The 27,668-nt window shown below is 39.1% G+C and overlaps 1 protein-coding gene and 1 pseudogene across 6 annotated transcripts in view; both read left to right on the top strand.

Annotated features, from left to right (window-relative positions):
- The window catches only part of LPIN2 (lipin 2), a 103,076-nt gene that overhangs the window by 52,568 nt on the left and 22,840 nt on the right, over positions 1-27,668 (top strand). For 4 of the 6 annotated variants that reach the window (XM_055237066.2, XM_055237045.2, XM_055237046.2 and 1 more), the window contains exons 2-5: positions 5,875-6,075; positions 12,408-12,503; positions 15,652-15,953; positions 26,826-26,933. In XM_055237066.2, coding sequence (XP_055093041.1) covers positions 5,884-6,075; positions 12,408-12,503; positions 15,652-15,953; positions 26,826-26,933 — 698 coding nt within the window. In that variant the 5' untranslated portion in view covers positions 5,875-5,883. Of the gene's footprint in view, positions 1-5,627; positions 5,776-5,874; positions 6,076-9,037; positions 9,060-12,407; positions 12,504-15,651; positions 15,954-26,825; positions 26,934-27,668 lie in introns of those variants that run through there. The other 2 variants (XM_063640823.1, XM_063640824.1) reach the window with 2 other exon arrangements.
- On the top strand, positions 18,469-21,919 carry LOC129459856 (cysteine and histidine-rich domain-containing protein 1-like; annotated as a pseudogene).

Here is a 27,668-nt window from a genome sequence, read left to right as displayed (position 1 = left end):
GGACTCCCTGTAATCATTTCATCTTTAAGTAGCCAAGTAGCATTAAGTAAAAATGATACTCATATTGCTGAAAGCAGCCCACTTGCAGTAAGAAATCTGGAGGCTTCATGAAGGCTTTTATCATGTTTACTTAGAGCATTTCTGTTACTTAGAGATGCAAGTAAGGGCTTAGTTTCTAGGCTCATACTTGAGTTTGAATATTAGCTCTGCCACTTAATAGTGTGCTGACCTTGGGTATTTCTGAACCCGAGTTTCCACATATAAATGGGAATACCAAATCCATGGGTATCTGTGAAGACTACATGAGATAACATACAGGTTAACATAGCACTTGACACATGAGAGATGTGTAACAAGTTTAGTTGTGTGTTTGTTGGTAGTAGTACTAACGATACTAGTACTGATTAGATATTTGGAGATAAACTTAAGAAACAGATTTTGAAACACTTAAAATAATGGTTTAGAATGTATCCATTTTGAGGCCAGTTGTGGTGGCTCACACCTGTAATCTCAGCATTTTGGGAAGCCGAGGCAGGTGGATTGCTTGAGCCCAGGAGTTCAAGACCACCCTGGGCAACATGGCAAAACCCTGTCTCTACAAAAAAAATACAAAAATTAGCTGGGCATGGTAGCACATTCCTGTAGTCCCAGCTACTCTGGAGGCCAAGGTGGGAGCATCGCTTGAGCGCAGGAGGCGGAGGTTACAGTGAGCAGAGATCGCACCATTGCAGTCCAGCCTGGGCAACACAGTGAAACCCTGTCTCAAAATGAAAATAAAAGTAAATAGAATGTGTCCATTTTGTGCTGATAATTTATGAATTTTTTATTGTTTTTAAACTACCTTGTATCTCTGATTACTCTTTTCCTTAACAAAAGTTATTTTTGATTGAACACGTCAAATAATTGAAATAATTTTAAGCAGTTTTTGTAGGAGGGGGATTGGTATTTGAACCTATTTACTGATGCTTTTTTTTTTTTTTTTTGAGATGGACTCTCACTGTCACCCAGGCTGGAGTGCAGTGGCACGATCTCAGTTCACTGCAACCTCTGCCTCCTGGGTTCAAGCGATTCTCCTGCCTCAGCCTCCCGAGTAGCTGGGACTACAGGCACGTGTCACAGTACAGGCCAATTTTTTGTATTTTAGTAGAGATAGGGTTTCACCATATTGGCCAGGCTGGTCTTGAACTCCTGACCTCAAGTGATCTACCTGCCTCGGCCTCCCAAAGTGCTGGGATTACAGGCGTAAGCCACCACACCTGGCCCATTTTATTTATAAATCCATACTCCATATAGTGATTATTCATTTTAGTTTCTTTGATGCTCAGCAAAAGATGCTAAGCTGATCTTCAAACTTTTGGTGAATAACGAAATCTTGAAAGCTACCCATTTATTCCAGTGTGTGTCCTTTTATACCTTAAAATATTTGATAAGAAAAATACGATAGTGGGCACTGTCAGATTTTATGCATGAAGGACTAATTTGGCTTATTGAATTTTATATGCAAAGGGCCATTTGGCCTCTAATAAGTATTGTAGTTGCTTATTTTCTACTGCTTTTTTTTTCTTCACTTTTTTATTTGAGTAATCAATAAGTACTTCTTTTTCTTCAGAGCTCCCAATATTTAATCCAGCCCATGGGAAGGTACCTAGGCCTAAACAGCACACTGTATATTAATTACATACACTGTATAGCAGTTAGGCCATATCTGAGCCATTGTGTCTAGTTGTCTTTAAATATCGTTTTTAAAGATGGACATAAATAATTGTCATAAGAGTCAAAGTAAACCCAATCAGTTCAAATATTTTAAGGAATAACAATGCTTAGCCTAGAATAGATGAGACTCCGATAAATTCTTTGGTGTGTTGTGGTTTCATTTGGAAGAGCATGGTAATATTCAGTGTGACTTCTAGTGGACATAATAGTTTTCTGACATTTTTATGGACTTCTTGGTAAAGTAGTGAGTCTCTGTCAACTGTAAAGATCCCAAAACTGAAATGCAGTATAGCATTTGATGTTTAAGAAGAGACTTGTCTTAGTCAGCTTGGGCTACTGCAGCAGAATACCATAGATGGTATTTGGCTTAAACAACAGACATTTATTTCTTACCATTCTCACAGTTCAAAGTGCCAACTGATGGGGCTCTCTTCCTGGTTTGCAGACTTCTTGCTGTATTCTCACGAGGAAAGGAAAGAGAGCATGGTCTAGGTCTGTTTCTCCTCTTAGAAGGACACTAATCCATCACATGGAGGCTCCACCCGTATGACCTCATCTAAATCTATTTACTTCCCAAAGGCCCTATCTCCAAATACCATCACATTGGGCGTCAGGGCTTCAACATATGAATTTGGTGGTGGTGGGGGACGGAGGGAGGTCATAGATATTACTTAACTTTTCTAACCCTCATTTCTTTTTTTTTTTTTTTTTTTTTGAGACGGAGTCTCGCTCTGTCACCCAGGTTTGAGTGCAGTGGTGTGATCTGGGCTGACTGCAACCTCCGTTTCCCAGGTTCAACTGATTCTCCTGCCTCAGCCTCCCAAGTAGCTGGGATTACAGGCACATGCCACCACGCCCGGCTAAGTTTTTGTATTTTTAGTAAAGACGGGCCTTCACCGTGTTGGCCAGGCTGGTCTCGAACTCCTGACTTCAAGTGATCTGCCTGCCTCAGCCTCTCAGAGTGCTGGGATTACAGGCGTGATTCGCTACACCCAGCCTTAATTGTCTTTAAAAATAGAAATAATACCACCTCTAAAGTAGTTCTGAGATAATAATGAATAAGTTTAAGAATTTGGGATGTTATGAGCTTTCAAAAAAAGAGTTGCTTCCGGTGTAATTATTGTTAGAGTATTTCAGAGATGTGTTAGAAGCGTTTTTGGTCTTTGTTAAAAGAATGGGCTGGATGTATTCTCCTTGTTCCAAGAATCAGCAAGTGCACTTTAATATTTTTATTTATGCCCGTAAGCCTCAAGATAGGGATGCTGCTCTGTGACCATTTTTCATTTCCACATTTTACTTTCTGTGTGGGCATCTCCAAATGAACCTGCCTTTCTGGTTATATATTCTGTCTTTGCTTTTGCTCTTTTTTCTCTGTGACTTCTTGTTTGTTTCTTTCTGCATGGCTCTCCCTTGGTCTCTGTCACTCTCCGTTATTTATTTTCTTCTCCCACATTTTCCCTCATCATTCATGATAAAATATGAGGAATAGTTTATAGTGTGTTATTTTGCTATATTTTTTAAACATTTGGGTTACATCATTGTGTATCTTTTCTGCTGCTGGTTCAGAGTGTGGCTTTCCCAGGTGTTGACCAGGACAGGTCTGACTTGGTTCTTATCGTGTAGCTATGCTGGGCTAGCATGTAGGAATAAGGTATATGGCGCTAAATTCTGCTTCAAGAGCAGGCTGTTTAACATATCCCTCATGCCTATGACGAACAACTGAGTTTCCTCCAGACATAACAGTGAGGAAGCCTCTTTCCCCAGCTCTGTTGGGGTGACCCTTCTAGCAGACAGCTGCTCATCATTCCCAGGGTGTAGCACGTTAAGCTACAGGCCTCCCTTTACTTTTGTTTTATCAGCCTTCACAATATAAATGTCATTGTTTCATTATCTGTCAAGAGAAAACCAGTTATTTGACAACCTATATTTTTCTACATTTAGCAACTGGCATTTACACATTAGGTTTTCCCATATAACAGCACATCCCTTAACCGTGGTAGTTAAAATAATCTTGAATAGATACAGTTACACTTAATTATGAATTTTATGTTGATGGAAGCTTGTTACACATTTATGTTTATAAGACTTGTTTGTGGCTGAATGTCAATGCTTAAAAGTTAGCATTTTTTTTGTTTATTTTAAGAAAAGGTCTAACAATTATGATTTTTTTTTGTTTCTTGTAATAAAATTCATTTTAACATTGCTACCACCATTCAAGCAGTAATACCAAGATTGACTGCTTGAACGCTGTTTAATTCATGTGTGTGCCATGTAGGTAAAAAGCATGTTGTGAATATGCATTACAGAATATGAAAAGGATGCATGAGATCTAGCTGTGTTATTTTTTAGAACCACATGTGAATCTACGGTGACCTCAAAATAGAAATGTAATTATTAAAAACATAATGGGGTGTTATATGAATATTTTGATGAAACACTATTAACTCCCCACACTTTTTTTTTATGTTTCTTATTTTTTTAGTCTCATTTATTACTAGTTCATTTGTTCATTCATTCAAGAAATGATTATTGAGCACTTGATACATGCTTAATTTGGTTTAGCTATTGAGGTCAAATCAATTATTCCAAAACCAAAACCATCACCAGATTATAATTGTTTGATGTCACATAAAGGATGTCATCTTATTTTGTTATTTAGGAGTAAGTTTTGCAGCACAAGCGTTTTCCAGCTCTTCTATGGGTGCATTTAAGGGCCTTGATAACATTAGTTTTAAAATATTTTAAAAATTTCTTCCAGGGTAAAATTATCATGGCGATGCTTCGTGGTGTAGAACTGATGGGCCTTGATTACACATTCATCTGCTTGTAGGAACAGGAAACAATTTAAAATCAGGGCTCTGCCGTGGCCACTCATCTGTGAAGAGCAGAGTGAATTTCTGTGCAAGCAGATATCCTGGAGGCCCCTGAGTTTTCCCAAGAAGACAGCGTTCTTTCTCCCAGTTCAGTTTTGGACTCAACTAGCAACACAGAACATGCTCTCTGAAACTTTTCAGTGCATGGACCTTTAATTAGCTCAAGGCAGCTTCCAAGCTGGGTGTAGAGAAACCATGAGCATGAGCTACTTATGGCAGACAGCCTGGAGAGCAGTCGGTCAGTCCTGTGGTTGGGTGAAAAGTTGGCCTCTGAATTAGCTGGAGCATTGGAGGGACTCTTGGTTACTCTCTGTCATTCCAGTCCCCAGAATGGCTTTCACTGAATTGTGCTTTGGCATAATATTAGGGGTGTCAGCATCTAATGAATAAAATGCGGAGGTGTATTCAATAGCTGGAAGTGAAATCTGACATTAGGACTGAAGGGGGGATTTGGTTTTTATTAGTGGAAAAGTTGGGGATGGGGCCAAGGCAATAAAGCCACCCCTGGCTTTAGCTGTACTTCCTCTCCTTTGAGCCTTTCTGGAGAATTCCGTGCAGACCTTTTGATTGTGATTCGAATAGTGAATTGAGGTTGAGGAACAAGAGTAAAACCTTTTTCTGTGCTGTGAACTTTGTAGAACTTGATTGCATGTTCCAGTTAGTTATATTGAGTCATTGAAGGGATTTTTCCGTAGAAGTAATGTTATAAATGGTCTAGGCTCAGGCAGACTTGCCAGAGTTTATTTAATCTAGCATGTGTCTGAACCATACTATTCTGGTAATAATAGTTCCTTACAAAATGTAGCCCTCACTAATTTATTACATTGGTTCTGTTGGAAGATGAATCTCTGGTTTCTCCTGGGGATGTTTGTTTTTTCTGTTTGGCTGCTATGGCCAAAGTGGGTGCAGTAGCTCCAGGTTCCAAAGGGTCTTGGGCAGGAGGTCAAGGTTCTTTGGTGATTCTGTGCTGGTCTTGAACTTTGGGGAAAAAGTCCCTAATGCCAGTCAGTATTGTCCAGATTGCTGGGAAAGGAAAGGGAATGCCTCAGGCCCTGGCTGGAGCAGCCTCTCAGATACAAAGGAGAATAGTCTCGGGTGGTCTGTGTGTGGAAATGTGTAGAAACAGTGGTAGCATGAGACTGTTGGGTTCAAAATTAACAAGGCTAATGATATGAAATCTGGCATACAAGTGAGTAGTGTCGTTTTTGTTATGACTGTTATTTCTTTGTCATTGTCAATAGATCACAAATTTAGTGTTAACATCTCATCTAATTTTTGTTTCTTGTAGTCTCAAACCATGAATTATGTGGGACAGCTGGCTGGGCAGGTGATTGTCACTGTGAAGGAACTCTACAAGGGCATTAACCAGGCCACCCTCTCTGGGTGCATCGATGTCATCGTGGTACAGCAGCAGGATGGCAGCTATCAGTGTTCGCCTTTTCATGTTCGGTTTGGAAAGCTGGGAGTCCTGAGATCCAAAGAGAAAGTGGTGAGTGTCCTCAAGGAGAGGAAAAGTCATCCTGAGATTCAAAGAGAAAGTGAGTGAGTGTCCTCAAGGAGTAGAAAAGTCATCCTCTATGAATAAATCGCTATTGTGAGTTTTCTGGGCCTTTTTTTTTTTTTAACCTGAATGATGTTGAGACAGTGTTATGAGAAGTCAACCTTTATGTATTGCTTTTGAAGTTACTTTGAAAACCACAAAGCTCGACTGCAGAAGTCTCTTCAAGGGAAAGGGAAACTGAAAATTATTATAATAATCTTACATGTTGCAACTCAGAAAAGCAAAACAGAAACTAGATGGGGAAACTTAGGCATATTTAGAAAAAGAAAAGTTCCCTTTACCTTATATAGTATTTTTAAATACTTAGGTTAATACCTTCATACCAATTGTAAATGGAATAGGTTGGTATAATCAAGAAAACACACACACACACACACACACACACACATATTTTTGAGTCGGAGTCTCACTTTGTTGCTCAGGCTGGAGTACAGCGGTGTGGTCTTGGCTCATTGCAACCTCCGCCTCCCAGGTTCAAGCGATTCTCCTGCCTCAGCCTCCCGAGTGCCTGGGATTACAGGTACATGCCACCATGCCCCCCTAACTTTTTGTATTTTTAGTAGAGATGGGGTTTCACCTTGTTGGCTAGGCTGGTCTCGAACTCCTGACCTCAAGTGATCCACCTGCTTCGGCCTCCCAAAGTTCTGGGATTACAGGTGTAGAGCCACCGCACCTGGCCATATTTTTTTTTTTTTTGAGACAGAGTCTCACTCTGTCGCCCATGCTGGAGTGCAGTGGCGCGATCTCGGCTCACTGCAAGCTCCTCCTCCCGGGTTCACGCCATTCTCCTGCCTCAGCCTCTCCGAGAGCTGGGACTACAGGCGCCCACCACCACGCCCGGCTAATTTTTTTGTATTTTTAGTAGAGACGGGGTTTCACCGTGGTCTCGATCTCCTGAACTCGTGATCCACCCACCTCGGCCTCCCAAAGTGCTGGGATTATAAGCGTAAGCCACCGCGCCCAGCCCATATTTTTTTTTTTTTTAAAGGAAATTAATTAATGCCACATTTTGTTTGTTTTGACAAAGCTGTAAAAACTTTTGTAATCTAAATTCTTTTGTTGATACCAGGACTTGTCCCCATGTTTGACCGAAATGCTAACCAACAGACCATAGACTGGTAGACTTTCGTTTGTTTTAGGGAAGATTGATTCAGGAAGAAGATATTAGTGTAGGTTTTTCTTTTTTATATATCCTCTTCAGGTTATGGAGCAGCTGGAAGTTTTGGTAGTATATCTGATGTCAATCAAATTAGAAAACAGAGCTAGTAATAACACTTGGCAGGTACACAGTAAGATTTCTCTTTCTACTCTTGCCTCGCAGTATCTACTTAAATAACATAGAAAGGCTTTGTCAACATTTTAAAGCACAACAAAAGATCTTCACCATTTTCTGGCACAGACCTAAAAGTATGTGGTAGAGGACCACTGGTGTAAGTTGAAAACATTTATTTTCAGCTTTTTGCTATTTTATATAGCTGATCTTTAAATAGAAATTTCCTTCTGTTTAATTAAACTTAAATGTTATTTTGAGAGTGAAAGAAAATGGATTTCACAAAACTAGATATTCTTTTTCTTTTTTTCCTCCAGGAAAAACATCTCATTTCTAGGTATTACAAAATCAGTTTCCACTGGAGAACCACATTTCAGGGTAGCAGGGCCTGTGTGGTCTGGCCAGAGTCACCCTTTAGAAAGCAAAATCAGTTGCAGTTTACTTAGGGACTTAGAAACTTTCCATTGCAAAACAGTGTTATTTAGCCATAGTTTAGCTTCTCTGAAATTTTTTCTTTCTTTGTGGTAATACCAATAGTACTTTCAGACTGAACCTGTTCTGGGGGAATTGGCAACAAACTGAAATTTCTCATTAGTTGTGTATGAATCTATTGTAAAACTGCTGTTAAGGTATCATCATCATTATTATTATTTTTTTTTTGCTGGGATTGTTTTTTATCACATTGGATCAGTGTCTGGCCTTTCAAAATGGAACCTGAAGGCAGATCTAAGCATGTATGCATCTGTAAATGGTGATCAAATAGATAAAACACCTTTTCCTGCTTGCTGTGTGCCTCTAATTTAGGAAATAATACAATTCCTGTGCAAAAGCTACACAATCGTGTTACTATCTTGTCAAAACGTTGCATTTTTAATAGGAATGTACCCATGAGACACAAGAAAAGAGAATTTTTTTCCCCCTACTCCCTTAGTATCTCAAAAACCCAAATAATATGTTTGGGAGGAAATGTGGCCGTTTGATTTACCAAAACAGCTTTCCTGTGAGAAAACTGAAAAACTGTGAGAGTAAAACTGAAATCATGCCTACTTTGAGATACGCTGGCAATTTGCATTAACTATTTGTCTTATTTTAAGTCAGTTTGGGTTAGGGAAAGCTGGCTATTGATGTGAAAGTAGGACCCCAAATTTTCAAATACGGTTGTACCTATGAAGTGAATTTGAAATCATGACCACCTTAAAACCACTGTTTAGAGTGATGTAGTATAATAATTTTCCCACTGCCATCGATATGTAATTGTTTGGTAGAACAGCAGTACTCCCAGTAAATTTAATAACTTAGGAGTTTACTTTTAGAAGGTAAACATGTACTTGATATTTTAAAATTTATTGATATCAGAAAAAGCTGATTACTTGATTATTTATAAATTTTTTTTTTTTTTTTTTTTTTTTTTTTTTTTTTTTTTTGAGATGGAGTCTCGCTTTGTCGCCCAAGCTGGAGTGCAGTGGGGCAATCTCTGCTCACTGCAACCTCCGCCTCCCTGATTCAAGCTTTTCTCCTGCCTCAGCCTCCCGAGTAGCTGGGATTATAGACACGTGCTACCACGCCTGGCTGAGTTTTGTATTTTTAGTAGAGATGGGGTTTCTCCATGTTGGCTAGGATGGTCTCAAACTCCTGATCTCAGGTAATCCACCCGCCTTGGCCTCCCAAAGTGCTGGGATTACAGGTATGAGCCACCACGCCTGGTCAGATTATTTATCAAAGTTAAGTAACCCAGTGTATTAAAACTATTTTCATTGCTGATAACAGAAATTTACCCTCTACTAGCTTAGGCAAAAAAAGCCTGCTGTCAGAATTCCCTTTTTCTTTCCCCACCTCTCATCTCTGCTTCCACTTCTGTTTTCTCTCTAATGTAAGATGGCCACCAATACCTCCAGGCTCACAGTCTGTTAACTCATCAACCCCAGTGGAGAGAGAGCTTCCTACAGAAGTATCAGTATTTAGTCTCCCTGTCAAAGGAACAGACATATCTCTGGGACCAGTTTCTGTAGCTGGGAAAGGGATATATTTATTGGCTTTGGACAGCAGCACACCTCTATTCCCTAAAGCCACACCAGAAATACAGGTTGAGTATCCCTTATCTGAAATGCTTGGGACTAGAGCATTTTGGATTTCAGTTTTTTTTCATTTTGGGAATATGTACACTATACTTACCGGTTGAGCATCCCAAATCTGAAAATCTGACGTCTGAAGTGCTCCAGTGAGCATTACCTTTGAGTGTCACGTAAATGCTCAAGAAGTTTCAGATTTTTGAGCATTTTTAGATTTCAGATTTTTTGATTTGAGACACTCAGCTTGTATATGATTTGAAACAGGATGAATAGACTCCCAAAAGACATTTGAGCTATTCTTACCCAAAGAGTGGTAAGCCAGTTCAAAAGTCTAGTACATTGACTGTTTCTCAGAGATACCAGTTTCATTTCAGCATCTTAGTCCTATGTCATGTTCAGCACAATTAAGCCACAGTGTAAGAAGTAAGACTATATGGAAATGAGGGGTTATTTTAAAAACTGTTTTACTAGAATTTAATACATCAAATTAGTGTCCTTTTTAAAATAATCACCTTGGTGGGAAGAATATGTTCCAACTTGGTGCTCTCTCAAAATATTTCTAAAATCTTTGTGTTGTTGTTGCCTGAAGAGTTCACAGCATATTCTTTTAAGTATTGCCAATATTGGCATAATTTGATGTTAGGTTTAATTTTTGGAAAGACCAAACTCCATTTAAAGTCACACAAAGATGATAAAGTAAGTTGTCACATTGAGACATGTCATACTTGGTCTCTAAAAGTAAGGGCTGTGAAGTGTTAATTTTTCTGAGGTAGTGTATGAATAGTTTAGAGTCTGAATTTACATGTTAAAGAAGCATTCTTCTATTTTCCCAGCTACACTGGATAAACGGATAGCCTCCAAAAATGAAATTAGTTGCTCAAATTGTCCCAGTTTGACTGTTAGTATATGTCCTTCAAGTTGAGTTCCTTTGAAATGCTCCCATCAGTTTTTGAACCCTTCCTTCCCAGTACCAGAAGGTGTTCCAGAAGAAGCTACTTTCCCTGCCTCAGCTCTGGCATTAATTATTTTACTCCAGTGCTTTTTATTGAAGAATAGTATTTACGAACAAAGATCTGATTATTAGGTGTGCTCGTAACTCCTGAGGTATCATTGCTTCTAGGCAGCCCAAGCCGGCAGAGCTAGGAAATGGGTGGATGTGTGCACGCGTACACACACACACACACACACACACACATCCCCCTGCATCTATATATGAAAATCATGAGTGCACACGGGTTCCTCCAGTTCCCATCCACCATCGCAGGCTTCTTTCCCCCTCCTTATTTATAATTTTTTTCTTTTTCAACAGGAAACATGGCTCTGATTATCATCAGTATATCTGCTTAGTTACTCAATCCTAGGCAACACAAAATAGTTTCAGAATTGCTAACTCAAATCTCTGTGAATGTATTAACTACTGCAGAATATTTGTTTGGAGTAACATATAAAATATGTCTTTAGACTTATAATACAAGTCAAAATACTGTTTCCAAGGTAACTTAGGTTAGTTCCATTCTTCCTCACCCACTTCAGTATGGTTATGTTATTCATACATAGGAGATTTTTTTGTTTGTTTTTGTTTTGTTTTGTTTTGTTTGTTTTTCTTTTTGAGATAGAGTTTCACTCTTGTTGCCCAGGCTGGAGTGCAATGGCGTGATCTCGGCTTACTGCAACCTCCGCTTCCCGGGTTCAAGTGATTCTCCTGCCTCAGCCTCCCTAGTAGCTGGGATTACAGGCGTGTGCCACCATGCCCGGCTGATTTTGTATTTTTGGTAGAGACGGGGTTTCACCATGTTGGTCAGGTTGGTCTCGAACTCTTGACCTCAGGTGACTTGCCCACCTCGGTCTCCCACAGTACTGGGATTACAAGCATGAGCCACTGCACCCGTCCCATACATAGGAGTTTTATAACAAGCATTTTGACAAAATATGTTGATAAGGTTTGGATGTCTCCTCCAAGTCTCATGTTGAAATGTGAACTCCAGTGTTGGAGGTGAGCCTGGTGGGAGGTGTTTGGATCATGGGGGCAGATCCCTCATGGATGGCTTAGCACTATCCACTTGGGGATGAATGAGTTTTTGCTGAGTTGACAAGATCCAATTGTTTTAAAAGTGTGTGGCACCTTTGTGTGGCACCCCCAGTCTCTTGCACCTGTTCTCACTATGTGACATGTCTGCCCCCACTTCGCCTTTCACCATGAGTAAAAGTTTTCTGAGTCCTCCCCAGAAACCAAGCAGATGCCAACACCATGCTTGTACAGCCTGCAGAACCATGAGCCAGTTAAACCTCTTTTCTTTATAAATTGCCCAGCCTTGGGTATTTCTTTATAGCAAACACAAAAGTGGCCTAACGCATATGTCTACTTGAATTTTTTTTTTAACATGATATTACTTATTTCATCATTTCACCTGGTTCCTGGGAAAATGGAACTGCCATCATCAGTGACCAGTCACAGCACTGATTGTCACCTGTTACTTATGTAGTGATCTGTGGGCAGAGCTGTCAGTGAAGTTGTACTTGATGCCGTTGCTCACAGCGCACATCCTGAGGTTCCTGAAACTGTGTGTATCTGAACCGCGTGAGGTGAGGCCTGCCTGTGCCATAACTTGGAAAGTGTGCAAATGTTTGACAGTAATATTTCCCCCATTTTAAATTTGAAAAATATTTTAAAATTTTTATATGTTGTAAAAATAGATGGTGCAACACTTTCTTTCAATTCCTGGTTGTCCGTCTCTCCCTCTGCCAGCTCCATTTGGCTTCTTAGGGGTTAGATACGGGCAAGTAGCAGTGTTTCTCAGAGGCTGTAGTTCTAGGAACCTCAAAACTATGCTAAGTTTGGCTTGAGAACTCAGAGTTGCGGTTTAGTTTAACTTGAAGGAAAGACTCCTTGAACATTAAGTCATACTTTGTTTCTCCCATAGATTGATATAGAAATCAATGGCAATGCAGTGGATCTTCACATGAAGTTGGGTGACAACGGAGAAGCTTTCTTTGTTGAGGAGACTGAAGAAGAATATGTAAGTTTCCATGGGTCACACCCTCCTTACACAGTGTGCTCAGGCCTCTGGTACATGGCCCAAACGGACTGTTTAGCAGTTTTTTATGGTTGATTGTACAGAGGACTGTTGTTGGCAAGACAAGCTTTAGTTTTATGTTGAAGAACTAAGCTGTCAAAAAGGAGCTGAAGGGATGAGGAATTTTTCTCCATACAAAGTTTCAGGGTGCAGGGAGCATGCTGAATGCACATACTTGCACTTTTTGTAAGGGAAGGCACATCACTTTCTAGCTTTAATGAGCTTTCTTAGTGTTGCTTCTGGTTCGCATCTTGACTTGAATACATTCAGTTCTGCCTGAGTAAGGCATTTCTTTTCTGGCTGTGTGTTTATCCATATGTGACCTTTCGACTGGGAATCATGTTTACCATTTTGGTTGGGATATTACATCCCTCACCTTGAGTAGTCAGGTGAATTAATTTATTATGATCTCAAGAGAGTTAAATTAATTGGCATATATCCTTTTATAAGTGATTGCATGTTTGACTTCCTCTAGCAAACGAGCATGATTTTGTTATAATTCCCCCCTCCCCAGCACACACATTCTGTATCTACTGATTTGAACGCTGGTTAACGATGGATTCTTGATGGATTCAGTGGATCTTTTTATTTATTTATTAATAATAGATTTTACATTCTCACTGAAGAACTCAGATCACGTAACGTGAATCTTTTTAAAAATTCTTTCAAAGGTATCAGTACATCATTCTTCATAAAGAATAAAATCTCAAATAGCAAAACTGATGAGCATCAAGTTATTAAGGATACAGGACTACTTTTTCGGCTTTAAAGATGAACTTACAGTTTGATACAATAAATTTACAAAGAAAATTATTACCAAAAAATACAATAGCAAAATGAGATTGTTTATCATTTTTTGATTGAGAAACCAACAACTTAGGTACCAGTATGTAAAGCAGCATTGAAACACTATGATTTATGAAGGGGAAGCTTGATCAGACTGGTGCTTTTTCTAGTTTCGTCATTACTTGTCTTTATAATACCTTGTTTGCATTTAGTTGGCCTGAGCAACATTTTTCCTTATCAGAGACAGAGGCAAAGAGCAGAATGAAACATAATAAATGACATCTGTCAAAAAAAAAAAACACTTTTTGTATGTTTCTTAAAATTATGTATAATTTCATAACACTGAACTTCTAGATCAGCAGGTACCGTAAGTGAGAGGACTGGGTTATTGATAGTTAACCTCGTTTTCATGGCTTATTCTGACAGTTCCACTAAAAATTATGCTTAGCAAGGACAACTTGGAGAATGTCAACTTTTCAGCCTTTTTCTCCCTATTCCACATATGACCACATTGACCAGAGTTTATCTTGTGTAGTATGCTTCTCTTTAAAATTAAAAATTGTTAATTTATCCAACAAATGTTGGAATTACTAGTCTATGCCACATGCTATGAATACAACATGCTCCTGTTCCTCTAGGGGTTCGTCATTTAGAGTAGGATAAAAATGACCAAAAACCCAGTTTGTTGCCATTTATTTGCTTTTTTTTCTCTCAAAATTTTCTCATTTAATTATATGTCATCAACATTCCTTTCAAGTCTAGCTCTAAACCTAACTCTGTGCTTTTAATAGCTGCACAGTATTCCATAGTATGGACATACCACAGTTTGTTTAACCATTTTCTTACTGGTAGGCATTCAGGTTATCTTCATCCCACAAACATTGCTATAACAGAACTAAGAAATACCACCAGAAACAAAAAGAGCTTTAAGTAAAATAAAGATCATTGAATTAAAAATCCTCAAAGTCAGAGACCACAACCTCTCATCTGGGTTTCTTTTGGACATTCAGAATATCTTATTACACTTTCTCTGTAAGTGTGTGTTGCTGGTGAACACAGATTTCTCCTAGGTAAATCAAACTTTAGCGTCAGGGTAGTATGTTTATCCAAGCTAAGTTCAAAAGCTTAATAAAAATTAATTACAGAAACCCATACATTTTCAGAACTATTGTTTAAAAGCTTGAGTATTTTAAATTATATGAGGTTAATTTTTTTGTTGTTGTTTGTTTGTTTTGAGATGGAGTCTTGCTCTGTTGCCCAGGCTGGAGTGCAGTGGCATGATCTTGGCTCACTGCAACCTCCCCCTCCCAGGTCCAAGCAATTCTTCTGCCTCAGCCTCCTGAGTAGCTGGGATTACAGGCATGCATCACCATGCCCAGCTAATTTTGTATTTTTAGTAGAGACAGGGTTTCACCACGTTAGCCAGGCGGGTCTCAAACTCCTGACCTCAGGTGATCCACCTGCCTCTGCCTCCCAAAGTGCTGGGATTGCAGGCATGAGTCACCACGTTCTGCCTGAAGTTAATTTTTATCTCTATTATGTACCTTCCATTTCCTCTGATGATACAAAAAGGAATGAAACAAATGGCTAAGACATGAATTTACTGAACACCAGACTTGATCATTTATTTCGTATTAAGAGTTTGACTGCTTCTAAATATTGGGCCTTATTTTCTTCTTTTGAATTCCTACAGGAAGGAATATTTCTTTTTTTTTAAACATAAATGCTTTATGGTTTAAAACTTTACTAATGTCATTTGTTATAGGGTATTGTCTCTAATTGCCTTTCTCCAATTAATTTGGCAAAACATAAGCATTGGCCACTCTGTATCACTGCATCCTCACGTCACTCACCTGTCCTGCTGCCCTTTGTCTGATGCAGTGTCCTTAATCTCTGCCTTCTGCTTTGCCGTGTTCTGAATGTTCTATGTGAGTTCTTGAGAGAGTCCTTTGTAACACCTCCTGAGATGGTTGCTGCTGCTTTGATCTTTGCTTTGTGAAGAATTTAATGGGCTTAGCTTTAATTATGGCTTTGGGGTGTTCCATGCTGACTTGGCATGTCAGTTCCTTCAGATGGACTCGGTTACATGTACCCAAGTGGGCTAGTACTTAGCTGCCTCACAGGGGAAAGACCTCCTCAGAGTACAGTAGGCAGTGCCTTAGTTCAGTGGGACTTTCTTGCCTTTAGGGAATATGTATTTTTTTTTTTTTTTACCACTGTGAAAATTTATATATTCAAAATATTACTGCTTTAATTCACTGTCGAGTTTGTCTTGGATAACTTTTCTTTCTCCATTCTCCTCAAGGAAAAGCTTCCTGCTTACCTTGCCACCTCACCAATTCCTACTGAAGATCAGTTCTTTAAAGATATTGACACCCCTTTGGTGAAATCGGGTAGAGATGAAACACCATCTCAGAGTTCAGACATCTCACACGCCTTGGAAACAGAGACAATTTTTACTCCAAGTTCTGTGAAAAAGAAAAAACGAAGGAGAAAGAAATACAAACAGGACAGTAAGAAGGAAGAGCAGGCCGCCTCTCCTGCTGCAGAAGACACATGTGATGTAGGCTTGAGCTCCGACGATGACAAGGGGGCCCAGGCAGCACGGTAGGGCTCTCAGCCTGGGAAGGGTCTTGTGCGGGTACCTAGAGTTCATGTGAAGCCAGGAGCTGCCAGTTTTTTTATGGATACACAGTGTGAGGTTTGGGCTTGTTTTCCCCCTTTACGGTTTATTGTGGAATCGAGCAGCAAAGGCAGTTTCTTTGTTCCTTTCAACTATTCTATAAATATGCTACTGAAATGTCATTTGTAGCAGACTGGTTGTGTGTTTCTTTTCATAAAGAAGTTTCCAGGAGCCAAATAAGTTCTAAGTCAAAAGATCTGAATTAGTGATTGGTCCCTGGGTGAGCAGATACGGATGGACACCATGTCATCTCTGGGATTTCCCTACCCAGTGGCCTTAGGCTTGGTATCTTTTTCCTGAGGAGTTGAGTTTTGTTTTGTTGGAATTGAAAAGGAAGGATTTTTATTTTTTTACTTGAGCACTTGATTGCTGCTTATTTACCTGCTCTGTAGAAGAGCTCATTGTATGCCATTTTTCATGTTAGCACCGCTTGGGGTTGAAAGGGAGCAGTTGGGAGTAGAACATGTTTTCTCATTCAAGATTCCGTTTTCATCCACCTGTTGTACTCAGTGGCCACCTTGGCACTAGGACCATGGTGGGGATTCTCTTTATTGGTGATGACTGGACAGGAAGCTGCTGCCCACGAGTGGCCCTGCATTTCCAGACTCTCTATTTGTGGAGGGAGCTGCTGGTCCACTCGTGTGTTTTCACCCCATTGCCGAAAAGAGGTCACACCCTACTTCCTGGAAAATGGTGATATTCAAGTGTTTTTCATCCTAGAATAGATGGAGATAATTTCTTTCACTAGCTATGGAAACCAAATATATATATCAAGAGTAAACTCTACCTCAATCTAGTATGTGTTTTATTTGTCAGTCTTTTGTTTGTTTTAAATGGTCAAATCAGGAAAAAAAATACGCTTTGTATTGTTTTGTTTTGTTTTTTAATTGAGACAGGTTCTCCCTGTGTTGCCCAGGCTGGAGTGCAGTGGTGCAATCATAGCTCACTGTAACCTTGAACTCCCGAACTCAAGCAGTCCTCCCACCTCAGCCTCCCAAGTAGCTAGGACTTTATGTGCTTACCCCTATACCTGGCTAGTTTTTAAAATTTTTCTGTAGAGATGGGGTCTTGCTATGTTGCCCAGGCAACATAGCAAATTCCTGGCCTCAAGCAACTCTCCTGCCTCAGCCTCCCAAAGTGCTGACATTACAGGCATGAACCACTGAGCCCAGCAAAAAATGTTAATATAGTATTAGTATATTATAATTATACTGCATAATGAATAACACAGTATAATCCTTTTTTGTAAAACAATTTTCTAAAATTTTGAAATTTAGATTTTAAATCTTAGAATTAAACATCTACATTTGATAGTAATTTTTTACAATTCGATATAAGTAACATAGCCATTTTTAATACATGAAATTTTTTTCTACTCTTGTTTTATTGCTCACTGGCTGTCATGTCTGTGGTGTTCTGTCTTACTCCTCCCACGCTGAATATGTAACACTTTGATTTCAGTTCTGATAGAATGCAGAATTTCTCCAGTAGAACTAAATAACAAAAGATAGAAAGCAATAGTGGAAAAGTATGTTAAGCTCTACAAACGAGAGTACACTATATTTACAAAATTTTAAAATCCTGAATGAATCAATAAATTTAGGTAATTTTTTTGTCAGTGTCAAAATACTAGCTGAAGAAGAGTTTCATCATAGATGTTCTGAACTCTACTTTTATATATCATTGATTCCCAAAGAAATTTAAGCTGATAAAAAGTACCAGAATTTCTTAAAAAGAGACTCTTCCTGTCCTTTTCCTTCCTTCCTTTCAGTCTTTTAAAGGTTATTTGTCCTTCTCTTCCCTAGGAGAATAAAGTATGATAATTTTTACTTTTCTACTGCTTGACTTCAGGAATATTAAAAACATTATTATTATTATTATTTTTTGAGACGGAGTTTCGCTCTTGTTGCCCAGGTTGAAGTGCAATGGCGCAATCTCGGCTCACCGCAACCTCTGCCTCCCAGGTTCAAGCAATTCTCCTGCCTCAGCCTCCCTAGCTAGTAGCTGGGATTACAGGCATGTGCCACCACGCCCGCCTAATTTTGTATTTTTAGTAGAGATGTGGTTTCTCCATGTTGGTCAGGGTGGTGTCGAACTCCTGACCTCAGGTGATCTGCCCGCCTCGACCTCCCAAAGTTCTGGGATTACAGGCATGAGCCACCGCGCCTGGCCTAAAAACATTATTAAAAGGCCAGGCACGGTAGCCCATGCCTATAATCCCAGCACTTTGGGAGGCCAAGGCGGGAGGATCACCTGAGGTCAGGAGTTGGAGACCAGCCTGGCCAACATGGTGAAACTCCATCTCTACTAAAAATACAAAAATTAGCTGGGTGTGGTGGCAGGCTAATTACTCAGGAGGCTGAGGCAGGAGAATCACTTGAACCTGGGAGGTGGAGGTTAGAGTGAGCTGAGATCACACCACTGCCCTCCAGCCCGGATGACAGAGCAAAACTCCGTCTTTAAAAAAAAAAAAAAATTATAAACAATTTCCTTTAAAAGTTTTGTCTAATGTATAGTAAAGTGTGTAGGTGGGCAAGAAGCATGTATTCTTTTGAGAAAAACTTGAAATGCTTACACATCATAAGTTTTATTAGGATCAACCTTGTAATGCTCCCAGTGCTGCATTCTTGAAAATATTTTTACCAACTAAAATTCTTCCAAGATCTACCAAAAAGAGCACTGAAGTAATGCTTTTGTCTTAAAATTTTGTTGACGTGTGTCCTTTGTCAGACATAATAGAGCAACGTTTAGAATTCCTGAACAACCTACAGCTTGGGAAATTAAAACAATTTCTAAAACATATGCCAAGTTCCCTACTAAATTGTACAAGAATCATTATTCTAAAGGAATTTGCAAATGAATGTTGTAAGCCAATGCATTGCAGAAATATTCGTACATACCTTGTTTTTCCTGATGGTGTGAAAGGCTGTATCCACTGTGTACTGATGTGGTTGACAGGTATGAATGGCTGCCAGCCCATCTCTAAGCCAGTAGCTTGCTGGCTTGGTAAGCAGGCATGTCACAACACACGTAAGTAAGCTAGGGCCTTGCTGTTTTCAGGAGGTTGGTGGTTTGCTTTTTCATTAGGTTACCATGGAATAATTGATGCTGCCACCTGAAGGAACTCTTCCATGAAATTTCCTTAAAATAGAATCTGCTTAAATAATACAGCCAACAGAAATTAGGACTTTAAAAAAAGAAAACAAAATGTAAACATCTGTGAAAATTTAGGTTGTTTTCTGAAATAAGCACTGAGCTAAAAGGTAGACAGACTGGGCCTATTATAGATTGTAGAACAGTAGCCTCTTCATCACTCAGGGCGTTGGTTTCTTAATCTAGAAAGTGAGAGGGTCGAAGGGGCCTTTAAAAGGCCCCTTTCAGCCCTGCACCTAGACTCTAATATTATTTGAGGGAAGCTGTTTACGGTCATTAACAGCATATGAAACAACGTGTTCAAAATCTAAGAGAAAAAGAATAGGAAATCAATTGCTTTTGCAGTTGTGAGGACTAGGAATTATGTGGCGTTGCAGAATTTGCAGCTTTCCTATAGCATATTCTCCTCAGCCCCTAACCATTTAGAAAAGAAATTATTTTTCCAGAGAAGATAAATGCATAAAATAGGTTTCTCTTTTGTTTTGACAAATGGCATTTCGTTTAAACTCTTTACTTTTCAAGAATTTTGTTGATAATAGAATTAAGGTTAATTGAGGCCCCTTGACGGAGGCAGATGGAAGAGGGAATCATTCTTTAAAGCAGATTGCTATAGCACAGCTGGAGGAAACTCATTTCTGGAAATCGGAGAGCTTTAAACTATACAGGGCTTTAAAAAACTGTACCTGGTAAGTCTCCCTCCCTTCCTAAAGATGGGCATTGGGCTTAAATATAACATAAAAGCCTTGTTTGTCCTTCTAGAGGATGGATGGGTGTCTTTGTGTGAGAGAGAGATTAAAAACATTTCACCTAGGCATATGTAGCCTTTTGGAGGGAAGAGACTCTGCATATTGGATGGTGTTCTAGCATAATCTTGAGTGCAAATATATGAAACATGCCACTGACGGAAATATTTCAGATACCCAGCAATAGCAAAAATGGAGGCTCAATATCAAACCATCAGAAAGGAGTCTCAACTTTGAATTCCCTAAAGCAAACTTACTTAAAAAGTGATATCTGGGAGCTAAATCCAGGGAGCCTAAGACTTTTCACAGATAGCACCTACTGCTCTGATAATCTGCATACTTCATCTCCTGATCGGTAATTGGCTTCTAGAGAACCCTCCATGTTCTTCTGGGTTAAGTGTAGATACTCAGGGTGACATGGATCTTACAGATGCTCCCTGCCTTTTCTCTCCTTCGTTTCTGACACAGAACACAGAGAGAAGTATTGCAGGGCTCCATTTGTCTTATGGGAAATGCTCTGTATCCAAATGCCAACTGAGATCATTAGCCACGCTGAAATTCATTGACTAGTACTGTGCTAAGGTTGCTGCTAGACATTGTTAACTGAGTTAGTGATATTTGGTTATGGTGGTTAGCAACCCCACTTATCTATTACATACTACCAATGAAATAGTTTAAAATTCATGTTGCACCTATAATTTATCCCACATAAATAATTCAGGCTATTTATTTTGGCATTCAATTGATTTTTTTCTCACTTTAAAAAACTGAGGTATAGAGACTGGTGCTAACAACACGGGATTGGCTAACGCATCCTCTTGCCGTTCCTGGTGTTTGGGCCTTGCCTGTGACAGTGGGAAAAAACATGGCCTTGCTGTGCTACAACCGGAGCTCTGGTCAGCGCTTTGATCCTGAGACCAATTCCGACAGTGCTTGCACATATCACCCAGGTGTTCCAGTCTTTCACGATGCATTAAAGGGTTGGTCTTGCTGTAAGAGAAGAACAACTGATTTTTCTGATTTCTTAAGCATTGTAGGCTGTACAAAAGGTAGAAATAATAGTGAGAAGCCACCTGAGCCAGTCAAACCTGAAGTCAAGACTACTGAGAAGAAGGAACTATCTGAATTAAAACCCAAATTTCAGGAACACATTCAAGCACCTAAGACAGTAGACACGATAAAAAGACCAAGCCCAGATGAACCGATGACAAATTTGGAATTAAAAATATCTGCCTCCCTAAAACAAGCACTTGATAAACTGTCATAAGCGAATGAAGAAAATAAGAAAGAAGAAGACAGTGATGAAATTAAGATTGGGACCTCATGTAAGAGTGGAGGGTGTTCAAAGACATATCGGGGTCTAGAGAGTCTAGAAGAAGTCTGTGTATATCATTCTGGAGTACCTATTTTCCATGAGGGGATGAAATACTGGAGCTGCTGTAGAAGAAAAACTTCTGATTTTAATACGTTCTTAGCCCCAGAGGGCTGTACAAAAGGGAAACATGTGGACTAAAAAAGATGCTGGGAAAAAAGTTGTTCCATGTAGACATGACTGGCATCAGACTGGAGGTGAAGTTACCATTTCCATACTGGCTAAAAATTCACTTCCAGAACGTAGTCGAGTAGAAGCAAGTAGCACATTGTTAAATGTGCATATTGTATTTGAAGGAGAGAAGGAGTTTGATCAAAATGTGAAATTATGGGGTGCGATTGATGTAAAGCGAAGTTATGTAACTATGACTGCAAGGAAGATTGAAATCACTATGAGAAAAGCTGAACTGATGCAGCGGGCAAGCCCTGAACTGCCTGCACTAAAAAGCAGGAAAAACAAAAAGAAGACACAACAGATTGAGTGGGAGATGGGAGGAAGGCTATTACATATTTCAGAATTTTTAATACTGTGTGAAGTGGTGGCTTGCTGCTGTCATCTTTTGTTTTGTTGTTGTGTTACTGAATGTGGCATTTCAGGGTTAACATTAGGTTCTTAAAAGCCAAAGTCATCTTTTTGTGCCCCTCATCTTTCTTTTGTGTTATGTAAGATTGATTATTCATTTCTGCCTACTGGTAGGAACCATAGTTGTGTCCTATACTTGAAGAGGCTGGAAAATAGCCCATAACCATAATTGCAGTATTTCTTTATATTTCTCTGTTAAGCAAAGAAATACTAAGGAACATTTTTTTTATGTCTTTGTAGTATTCCATAATTAGTATAGCAAGATGAAATGTCCAATTTTAATCAGTTGTTTTCATGGATTTGTGTTCTTATAGTACCTTAAAATATTTAAGGAAGAGATGAAGCTCTGCAGTTTTTTCTATGTGGGATGATTACTTTTTTAAGGAGGATTAATTCTGAGGTAGTATAGTAAGTAAAGGGGAATATATGAATTGTTAACAAATTAGAATTTGTTTACAACTACTTGAATTTTTAAATTATGTCAAAACTTACATTACTTGCCAAGCAGTATGATGTAAGAGTATAGGAAACATAAATAAGAATACAGAGGTATCAATTTGGTTAAAATTCACCATTTTATAAGACTAAGCAATAATCTTAAAAACCTCTTCCCTGAATATTTAAATGTGTTTGTATGGTGTTATGACTAATTGTTACTGATTTACAGACTAAGTCCTCTTAAAACCTTTAGTTAAATATAAAAAGAAATTATATATATCTTGCCTCCCTGATGGAAAACTATATAAAATTGTAGACTTAAAAGGTTTGTGGAGGCGGGGCGCGGTGGCTCATGCCTGTAATCCCAGCACTTTGGGAGGCCGAGGCGGGCGGATCATGAGGTCAGGAGATCGTCGAGTCCATCCTGGCTAACACGGTGAAACCCCGTCTCTACTAAAAATACAAAAATTAGCTGGGCATAGTGACAGGCGCCTGTAGTCCCAGCTACTCAGGAGGCTGAGGCAGGAGAATGGCGTGAACCCGGGAGGTGGAGCTGGCAGTGAGCCGAGATTGCGCCACTGCACTCCAGCCTGGGCGACAGAGCCAGACTCCGTCTCAAAAAAGGTTTGTGGAAATACATTAGGATATCAGAAAACTAAATATATGGAGTTGCTTTATGACTATTACATATTAAATAAAATAGCTTAATTGTTTTGGAGTTTTTTTTTTTTTTTTTTTTTGAGACGGAGTCTCGCTCTTTCACCCAGGCTGGAGTGCAGTGGCGCGATCTCGGCTCACTGCAAGCTCCGCCTCCCGGGTTCACGCCATTCTCCTGCCTCAGCCTCTCCGAGTAGCTGGGACTACAGGCGCCCGCCACCATGCCCGGCTAATTTTTTTGTATTTTTTTTTAGTAGAGACGGGGTTTCGCCGTGGTCTCGATCTCCTGACCTCGTGATCCGCCCGCCTCGGCCTCCCAAAGTGCTGGGATTACAAGCGTGAGCCACCACGCCAAGTCATGAAGAGCTTCACAATTCTAGTGATAGTGTTGATTATATATTGTGCTTTATTTATATTAAATATAAGTAACACAGAATTAGATCGTTTGGATAGGTTTTGACGCAGTGCAGAGCTTAAGAAGAAAAATTAGGAAATATTCTGAAGGCCAGAACTCTGGAAGAATTTAGAAAGTTTGGGAATAAATTAAACTTACATAGATTTAAAATTAAAAGGGTTTTATTTCCCAAACCCCTTGAGTCTTTTCTTTTCCTTGGTATTTATGGGATTCTTACAAAGAAAAATTTACAGAAGTACTATTTTCGTTTATAAAGCATATATATCATTCTACTACCATTAGTTGTAGTTAATATAATTGTTAAAAGGTTTAGCTCTGTTACAAATAAAAACAAAAAGATCTGGCAGCCAGACTTTCATGATGTTACATAATGACAAGAAACTCTGGGCAGTGAAAGTTGGACCCACATGGAGTACATAAACATCTAATACCTGGAGATGTATTTAAAATTTTTCAAGTTATCTTTCATGATTTAGGAACCATTTAGAGACATGAAGTCTTTATGGGTTGGGGGAAAGGTTGATACTTAGTTTGATTAAAGGTAATGATTAATATGCCTTTTTGTTAATACTTCCTTCTGAGGCTGTTTTCCCCTAAACAGTATCTTAATCTGTTAAATGTAATTGAAATATTATTTGAAGCAGTGAGTCATTGTAACCTCAGATTACATTGATCAAAACATTGATTTATACACACACACACACACACACACACATATATATATAGCTTTTATATTTAGTCTGGTTACATTAGTGACCATGGTATTTCCTTTCTTACTTCTTGAGCCTTTGAATTTCTTGTCCAGATAAAAATCTGAATGATATTTATCTTAGACTCATACATAAAGGGACACAGTTACCGTTAGGTAGCATATGTTTTACTATCGGTTTTTCAAAAAAGTTAATAAAAAATGCTTATTGATTTGTTTCTCTAAAGAAAAAGACAAAAAACACAAAAACTGAGGTATAATTTACATACAGCAATATTCACAGACCGTAAGTGTGCAGTTCAGTGCATTTTGGCAGTCATATACATTCATGTAATCTCCGTTAGCTTTTGAATTGGAAAAATGTTAGGCTTAGAAAATGATGCGGAATTTGAAAGATGTGATGTTGTAGCACATCTGTGAGGGCTGGAGTGCCCTGTTCACACTGGCTGTGAACCTGAGCCTCCGAGCCCCCAGCCCTGACTGAAAGTCACCGTTTACTTCTTTTGCTCAGTTCTGATGTATTAGCAAAACAGAATCAGTGCTTGTGCTGTTTTCTTCACATTCTACTGTGTACGCTCCACTATAGCCTCATGTCACGTGCTTAGTTTGTTACTCTGTCATGGTTTGCCTTGCAGGTCCCTGTTCTAAGGCATACCTGCCATTTTGAAAGTTCCTAACAGGTTTCTGGAATTCCTATTTTAATAAAGGAATCTTAGGACTGAAAGGGATCTCAACATAAATCTTTTCTATCACTGTAGTGGGCCTAGACTAATGGGCTGTATTTTTGTCAGGATATGACCAAAAAAGGCCATCTCTTGTCTCCCTGGGGCTGTGAATTCAGGTGGTACCTAATCGCTCTTTCAATATTTTACTAAATCCTGTTTGCTTTGCTGAATTCTTCTTGGCTTACCTTTTACACTGCAGTGAAATATGTCCCAAAAGTAAAATATTTGTAATATAAAAATTTCAGTTAGAAATTTGTGTGACTTTTACATTGTTCTTTTCAGACCACTTTCACATATGGATAGTGATGGGTCAAGCTGATGTGTCCTTTCAGAGTGGGCAAATAAGGACCATTCACAAACCTGATTTTCCCTTTCTCAGGGGAAAATTTGCCTTTTGATATTCCTTTATTGAGAAATAGAGTACTTTTTCCTAGATGTCTTTCTCAGGCATATGTTTTCTCCCCTTCAATGAGTGGTATGCCAGAGTAAGGCCCTAGAGAAAGAAGACCAGAGTTAGGAAAACCTTAAATTAAAAGATTAAGCTATGTGGAAAAACTATTACATGTCAGAGTTAGTGGTAAATAAGAGTATGTTAAATTAAGGTATAAAGGAAGAAAAGTAATGTTAAAAAATAACCTGGTTTTCTATCCCTATTTTTAGTCCAGCAAACTAAGTGATGTGGATATTCTCATTTACATTTATTATATGTCCTATTAGAACATTGAATTTTCTATAAGAAGCCTTTAAACTTGTATAATACGGCGCTTTATGTTTTGCAGAGTTTTGTTTGTTTTTGAGATGGAGTCTCTCTCTGTCACCCAGGCTGGAATGCAGTGGTACAATCTCAGCTCACTGCAACCTCTGCCTCCTGGGTTCAAGCAATTCTCTGCCTTAGCCTCCCAAGTAGCTGGGGTTACAGGTGCCCGCCACCACACCCGGCTAATTTTTGTATTTTTAGTAGAGACAGGGTTTCACCATCTTGGCCAGGCTGGTCTTGAAGCCCTGACCTCGTGATCTACCCGCCTTGGCCTTTTGAAGTGCTGGGATTACAGGCATGAGCCACTGTACCCGGCCAGAGTCTTTGTGCTTTTTATTTTTCAGAGATTTCAACATGCTACACCGTGTAACTCTCACATTGACTCTGAAGTAGACAGGACAAGTGATAAATTTCCAACTAAAGATGAAAACGGGGGCCCACAGTGCTTCTGAGGGATGTTTTCAAGGTTATGTGGCAAGGTAGTTATAGTAACTCTGAAAATTTAAGAAGCCAACAAGTAAATTGATTAAAACCTTATTAGCAGTAGTGTAACCCCCTACCCAAGGTCTTTTTATGAATCTTAAAAGCATTTGTCATTTTTGGTATCCTCTTCTTCACATCTCCACATCTTGTAGATTCCAAGTAAAGGAAACCTTCTCAGATAATCCTTGGGCCAAACAAAGAAGAAAATTAGTCCCAAGGTTTTAAGAGGTTAGGGTATTTTTAAAATTTTGAGCCATAGATCTTGTTTGTCTTCAGCTAATATACATTTTCAAATGTATTCAGTAGAAAGGGGAGAGCAGTGGAAAGAATAAGGGCTTACTTGTTTTGAATCCAACTACTTCCTATCTTTTTGACTTTGGGCAAGTTACTAAATTTCTCTGGATCCTTGATTACTTAATATCTACAATGAAATATTACCTCATTTTGTAAGGATTGAGTGAAATAGACATAAAGCCTTAGTTTTCTTTTAGCCTTTGAATCACCCTTAAGGGATGGAAAAAAGAGAAATCACATTTCTCTTTTGTCCTCACCCTATTTATTCCATATGTGAATAGTGATTGTGGTGTTTTATAGTGGGTGGCATTGCTGTATTCCCCTTCTCCTTCATATATTTTAAAAAGAGTTAGTAATCATTTGCCCCTCTTCATTTTTATTGTTTATAGTATCAGTAGGTTTGGGGGATCTTTTAAAGCTGACAAGAATGTCATCGTTCCTGCCTTTCTTTGGTTTCTCCTTTCACAGAGGATCTTCAAATGCTTCCTTGAAAGAAGAGGAATGTAAAGAGCCTTTACTCTTCCATTCTGGGGATCATTACCCCTTATCTGACGGAGATTGGTCCCCTTTAGAGACGTAAGTATCTTTGAAATTTCTTGGTTTCTTGAAAGAGGAAGGAAGATGTATTAATTAGCTTTTCTGTTAATCTACAGTAATGATATTTCCCATTTCTCTCTCACACAGCCAAGGAACTGAATGTTTACTTTTAACATAAATATGAATCTTTTCTCTCAATAGTTATTTTTTTTCTAAATTTGATCTGACTTAATCTAACAGTGTTGGCCAGTTGTAGATCTGTATAATCAGCATGGAATTTAGCCATCTACAGTTATTTTTTTTTCTTTTTCTTTTTAGTAGAGACAAGGTCTCGCTCTGTTGCCCAGCCTGGAGTGCAGTGGCACACTCATAGCTCACTGCAGCCTAAACCCCTGGGCTCGAGTGATCCTCCCACTCAGCCTCCTGAGTGACTGGGACTACAGGCATGCACCACTGTGCTCAGCTAAGTTTTAAATTTTTTGTAGAGACAGAGTCTCGCTATTTTGCCCAGGCTATTCTTGAACTCCTGGCCTCAGGTGATCCTCTCGCCTTGGCCTCCCAAAGCACTGGGATTACAGACATGAGACATTGTGCCCACTCATCTGCAATTCTTAAAAATTCTCATCTTTTAGTGTCAACTGTTGGCTGTAACTGAATAATATAGTGAAAAAAAGTATAGTCACAACTGTTTATTCTGCAATCAAATCCTCGGGGGTTACGTTAATTTGCCTCCTTTTCCTTTCCTACAAAATTATCTTCTTTCTTATTGATTTC

The sequence above is a fragment of the Symphalangus syndactylus genome, chromosome 1 (assembly GCF_028878055.3).
Source record: "Symphalangus syndactylus isolate Jambi chromosome 1, NHGRI_mSymSyn1-v2.1_pri, whole genome shotgun sequence".
NCBI classification, from domain to species: Eukaryota; Metazoa; Chordata; class Mammalia; order Primates; family Hylobatidae; genus Symphalangus; species Symphalangus syndactylus.
Note: the sequence above shows the minus strand (reverse complement) of the source record. Positions and strands in the feature narration are given on the sequence as shown.